The 5,984-nt window shown below is 46.9% G+C and overlaps 1 protein-coding gene across 1 annotated transcript; it reads right to left on the bottom strand.

Annotated features, from left to right (window-relative positions):
• On the bottom strand, positions 1-2,410 carry RPS19BP1 (ribosomal protein S19 binding protein 1). The gene is made up of 4 exons (XM_076337453.1): positions 2,322-2,410; positions 2,091-2,231; positions 1,682-1,779; positions 1-682 (listed from the first exon to the last, which is right to left on the bottom strand). Exons 1-4 carry the CDS (start codon positions 2,368-2,370, stop codon positions 548-550), a joined length of 423 nt encoding a protein of 140 aa, XP_076193568.1. The 5' UTR covers positions 2,371-2,410; the 3' UTR covers positions 1-547.
• Between the last annotated feature and the right edge of the window lie 3,574 nt (positions 2,411-5,984).

Genomic DNA, 5,984 nt, shown 5'->3' with positions numbered 1-5,984 from the left:
GGCAGTGTCTGCAACAATTATTTAATCAAACGACACATACAAAGTTTCTGCAACGACTAAAAAACCTGACAGAGGCTGTAATAAGAACAGAAACTGCAAGGCTACTCAGGTTTAACAGTCTCTTCAAAGCATCCTTCCCTTCCGATGATTTATTACTGCTGGTCCAAAACATTTCTCCATTCAGATACGGTACTTTAAATGCTCCCTGCCAAATAACACAGGTAGCAGAAGCCTTACATCCTGAGGAAGTGGCACAAGATTTATATTTGTCTTGGTCTGCCCTTCTACACTAAGAATGCAAGACACGTTGGCTGAAGATTATAAGGACAACACATCTCAGAGCCAAGAGAACCTCCATGGCTCTAGCTGGCCAGTCACAAGTTCTGCACAGATGCAGAGTTTCTCTGCAAGTGTCACATTAAAGCACTTGCTGACAGAGGCACATCTCCTATGTCTCATCTCAAACACGCTGAGGAAATGGCCAGTCCTGCGTGCTGAACACTCAGCTGCAGAAAGACTGGAGCTGCGAGAATCCTTGTCACGTTGTTTATGGTCTCCCAAAGTATTCCCTCTCAAATTTACGGAAATCTTCCTCAGTAAAGACAGTGCCCTCGGGTTTCTTCTTTGCCGCCTTCTTTGGAGGCTGATCTTTTGACTTCCTGCCTCTGTTCTGAGCAAGAACCTTCAGACAATAAAAAAAAGGAAAAAAAAAACAGTCATTGTTATCCAGACCAAACCACAAAACGGTGATTTTCAAGCTCACCTGCAGCATCCCTGCTATTCTGCTGGTAGCCTGCTATATCCTGGAATGCCTCCAAAGAAAAGTGAGAGGCAGTCACCGATGTTAACCAAAGCAGGTCACTGGGACAACAGCAAATACCAACCTACTATTTGGAGCCAAATATGAAAACTACTCTCTGGTAACTGTCACAGAGATAGAAACACTGATTCCAATTCAGACATTTCTGAAACCATGACCTTTTATTCTGTCTCTCCACAAGACAACCTGAAAACTCAACAAGTTGGTGGAATTCCTTCAGCATTTTCTAATACACCATCACCTCCTTTCACAACCTCCAGCCTGAGAAACACTGGCCTAAACCACTTGGTTTGTTTATGTAAGTGAAAGCCTGTATCTCATAAAAACAGCCCAAGATTCTAGCAGTGACAGCTATTCTCTTCAAATCCCGGCACGGGACTACCTTTTGGGGAAGACCACTGGTGAAATTTTCAGGTTATGAGAAACATCATTCAAGATGCTATGAAATTCTTATTACATGAGCCAGCAGCACATCTGGTTCCTTGCTAAACAGCCTCCAGCTACGGAGAGGGACAAATCAATCAACAGTAAGGAGGAGGTCTGAACCAGGGCTTCTGAACCAGGGCTCCTTTGCCAGCTGAAGCTATGAAATATCTTTGGTAATCAAGAAAAGCCAACAGTTGTCAGTAGATTTTAACTAGTATCAGAGAACATCGTAGGGGACAACTTAACAAGAGTTTAAAGCTGAGTAAGTTGCTTTGCCAGAAATTTGCACACAGAAATTCCTCAAGGCCACGTCCAGACAGAAACTTGACTTGACTCCTTTGCCCAGGGACTAAGCTGGAAGACCTGGGGATGATTCCCATTCACCTGTGTTTCTCAGCAGAAGCAGACCCCCAAACAAAGAAGTGACAGTCTTACTTGTTCTGTGATGGTTTTGTTTGCAACAAATCGTCCCTTCAACATGTACTGCAGGTTTGCTCTCAAGTGATTCACGGCCTTCTTCTTATGATACTCCTCTAGGTCAGAGCAGAGTGGGACAAGACACATCAGCTGCTCATCCAGGCAGCACACGAGGAGAGACACAGGAGGATCAACAAGGCCCCGGGAGAAAGAGATACCACTACAGCTCAGGGATAGGGGTGCTTCCACAGATCAGGCTGCGTTTAAGCAGGGGACACCAGAAGGGCACCCAGGAGGATAGGAAGGGACGGATACAAGCGACCAGGGAGGGGGGCTGCGGGACACCGCGAGGGGACCCGGTGCGAAGGCTGTGGAGGGCGGCAAAGCAGCTTCCCCCCGCCCTCCTCGGAGCCGGACCGGGGCTCACCTATCGCCGACTTCACGACTCTGCCCTTGACCGTGGCCTTATTCCTCCGGGGCTCCGGCGCCGCCTTCCTCCGCCTCGCAGCGCCCGCCGCCCTGGGGCCGTCCCGCCCCTGCTGGAGTCCCGGCGGGGCCTTTCTCCGGCCTGCAGGGGAAAGAGGGACGGGGTTACTCAAGCCGTACGCCGGGAATAACCCTCTCCCCGCCCCCACAGCCCCCGGTCCCCGCGGCTCACCCGGCGCCTCCAGCAGCTCCAGGCCCCGCCGCAACAAGGAGGCCGACATAACCGCGCACCCCCCGCCGGCGGCCAACTTCCGCCGCCTCGCCACACTTCCGCCCGCGCGGGACGCCACTTCTGCCTCCGCCGGGCCACGCTTCCGGCGCCGTGCGCGGCCTGGTGCGCATGCGCAGAGGGAGCTGCGGCCGGGGTTGGGCGGGAAGGGCCGTGTGGCGCCATGCTGTGGCGCCATGTTGTGGCGCCATGCTGTGTGGAGAGCACCTCGGACCCGTCCTGGGCTGAGGTCGCCCCCAGCGGGTGCGTCGGGTTCTTGCTAGTGGCCCTTGATTATCGCCCCTCTCTCCCGCTTCTGCAGGGTGTTGTCCGGCAGCTGGCCTGCAGGCCGTCTGTGTTACACCTTCATGGAGCCGCTGCAATGGGGACAGGGCTGTGAAGGGCCCCCGCCGTCACAGGGATGATAATAAATACAGGCCGGGCGGAAAGGGGACGGCCCGCAACGGTGTCATGTTTTGTCTTGGCAAGGCCCCAAAACCCAGATGTAACTCTATGCCAGACTCCTCAGGCACAGAGGTTCACTCTGCCGTAAATTGCATCTATTATTCACTATTACTTTAGTCTATTTATTTAAAGCATTCCTCCCCTGTTTTCGTCCCTCTAGAGACTTGATGCTAATACCTGCTAAATTTAGCTATCATTTGAATAAAGCTTATTCAATTATAGCCAGTGCTGGCAGTAACAAGCTGACACTGGAGAAGAAGGAGAGAAGTTTATTGCCCCTCAGACATGTCCTGCAGGGAGAAAGCAATATAAGCGGCTCTCATTGTTTCTTATAGTAATAATCTCTAGTGGGGACGGATAATGGTTAACCCTTCATTCTCTGGAAATTGTTCTCCAGCCTCTGCAGATAGCACCTCAATGCCTGTCTTTTTATTGTACGTTCTCTTCTGAATCCCTCCCTGGGTGGATCCTGGCATCCTGTGTCAGGATCTGCCGGTGCGATGGTGCTAATACATTTTTCTGGACAAGACCCACTCGGTGCTCATTCCTGGCTTCAGGGCTGGGGAACATTAACCATTTAGTGCTTGTTCAGCATGTTGCTTTTCACTCCTAATTTTCCTTTTACAGTAATGAGAACAATTTTTTGATTGATTCAGAGGGACAGTCACTGGGTGTGTAATGCAGAGCACTTCTCCGTTTTCTTATTTTCCGTTAGTAGCTAGTGGAAGATAGAGCTTGCTCAGCTCTTAGTTCCCTGCCAGGTTTGTTCCTCCAGTTGTGTGAAAGCTAACGAAGTTACGAGGAGGTTGTTGTGGTTTTGCAAAGGAGAAGCTGAACAAGCAATGAGTTAATAGCCTATTGCTGCAATTGAAGAGAGCACTAGAGAGCATTCTAGTCAGCAGAAGATTTGTTATTCTTGTATACTCAGATTATCTTTATCTTGGTCAGAGTGAGATAAATGAGAGCTGCCAGTGATCTTACCATGGGGAAAGCTTTTCCAAAAGTACCTCATCAGTCAAACCCTCTCTTTTAGCCCCTAAAGTACAATTTACAGGTTCTCTGTAAGCTGTTCATGGTTACATATTATATAGTATATTCAAGATAGCTTATCCTACTGGTTAAACACTACATTTGCATCATTTAACTTTATTAGGATCACCTAATACATTGTTACACATGCTTAGTGTCAGAACGGTTGTGCTGGTTTTGGCTGGCATAGAGTTAATTTTCTTCATAGTAGCTAGCATGGGGCGATGTTTAGGATTTGTGCTGGAAACAGTGTTGATGATACAGGGATGTTTTCCTTACTGCTGAGCAGTGCTGACACAGAGTCAAGGCCTTTTCTGCTTCTCACACCACCCCACCAGCATGTGGGCTGGGGGTGCACAAGAAGTTGGGAGGGGACACAGCTGGGACAGCTGACCCCAGCTGACCAAAGGGATATTCCATATCATATGACGTCATGCTCAGCATATAAAGCTGGGGGAAGAAGAAGGAAGGGGGGGACGTTCAGAGTTATGGCGTTTGTCTTCCCAGGTAACCATTATGCATGATGGAGCCCTGCTTTCCTGGAGATGGCTGAACACCTGCCTGCCGATGGGAAGTAGGGAATGAATTCCTTGTTTTGCTTTTCTTGCGTGTGCCACTTTTGCTTTACCTATTAAACTGTCTTTGTCTCAATCCACGAGTTTTCTCACTTTTACTCTTCTGATTCTCTCTGCCATCCTGCCGGGGGGGTGTGAGCCAGCGGTTGTGTGGTGCTTAGTTGCTGGCTGGGGTTAAACCATGACAACGGTGTAAGCTCATAAATGCCTTATGAGAGCACCTGATGTGAAAACATCTTTGTTACCAACACTGCAAAACATGTTTAACAAATTAGTGTGGTACAAGCTGCACTGATTTATTATCCTGTTGTTGGAAAATATATGCCCTTTTCTACCTCAAAAGTAAACCATTACCAATACTGTCCTATTTCTATTTCTGTTGCACTGATTAATAAAGCTCTCATGTAGGTCTCAGAAAATCTGACTCCCTTCTTATTAAATAACTCCAGTAGCAAGAAACCATAATACAGGCAATGCCTCTTTTGACCAGCAAGGTTGAGTGCAGACTTGCTATGATTTTAGTCAGCAATTACCTGCAGAATAAAATTTAATGAGCGCACAGGGGTCACTTTGCTGAAGAGGGAGGGCAAGGCACTTTCTTTAACTGCATTCACACTCTCCTGCCTCAGAGTCTGGTCAGGCTCTTGGAGCTAGTTAGTGCACCGAGAAGTTAAATGAATGCGTGCTTTGTGGTGTGATGTGTTCCCCGGGTTTGGATCTGTTACCAAAGATCATGGTCCAACATGGGCCATGGATTTTTTAACACTTTGTGAAGTCATGTACCTATTATTAATACATTATATTTCTTCAGCTCCTTTTAACAGGATCTGGCAGCTTTTCTCGGGGCACAATCATTAATGTTTCTCCTAACTGCATTCTGGCTTCAGCTGTGCTTGGTCTTGGCAGACATGGTGATAATCGCGTCTGTCATGTCTCTGTCTGGGTGACTTTGGTACAACTAATACCTGTCACACTCGTGCAGACAGAGGTGCAGATTCTTCCCTTGCTCTTTGACTTTAATAGAGAACTATGCTTACATCTTTTCCCTGCAGTGCTAAGCAAGATCAGTTTATTGACTTATATTAGGAATGTACAATCATCTCTTAACTATGAACTGGATTTTGCTTGTGTATTATATGTTCCTTTAAACCTGTATATATGTGGAATTCATGCATTTGGATCACATAATCTCCTCTCCTATATGTTATAAAGCATAAAATATCCTCTGTTGACCTTAGATTAAGTTGACTAACCTGTGTTTGATAAATCTGCTTTATGCTGAGCACAGCATATAAATGCTGTATTTTTCTTTGCAGGAGCTTCCATGGCTTTATCGCTCTCACAGTGAGGATATGTTCCTTATTTCATCATGATATATACATTTAACTATCACTTTCTTTTACCTGAATCACTGTTGAAAGCAGCTGAGCAGACCCTACAAATAGCTTTTTCCAGACTAGTATGTACTATTAAAAATTTAATGTTAGGAGACTTTGTGTCTGTGTCAGTAAAAAAATAATAATCAGTATTTCATTGTAGTGTTTTAAGGCCTCTGCTC

The sequence above is a fragment of the Aptenodytes patagonicus genome, chromosome 1 (assembly GCF_965638725.1).
Source record: "Aptenodytes patagonicus chromosome 1, bAptPat1.pri.cur, whole genome shotgun sequence".
In the NCBI taxonomy this organism is placed as follows: Eukaryota; Metazoa; Chordata; class Aves; order Sphenisciformes; family Spheniscidae; genus Aptenodytes; species Aptenodytes patagonicus.
Note: the sequence above shows the minus strand (reverse complement) of the source record. Positions and strands in the feature narration are given on the sequence as shown.

Coding starts and splice junctions, on each gene's coding strand:
- RPS19BP1 (XM_076337453.1), bottom strand. CDS start 2,370: ATGTCGGCCTCCTTGTTGCGGCGGGGCCTGGAGCTGCTGGAGGCGCCG. Junction 2,232..2,321: donor GGAGCTGCTGGAGGCGCCGG/GTGAGCCGCGGG, acceptor TTTCCCCTGCAG/GCCGGAGAAAGGCCCCGCCG. Junction 683..1,681: donor ACAAAACCATCACAGAACAA/GTAAGACTGTCA, acceptor TATTGTCTGAAG/GTTCTTGCTCAGAACAGAGG.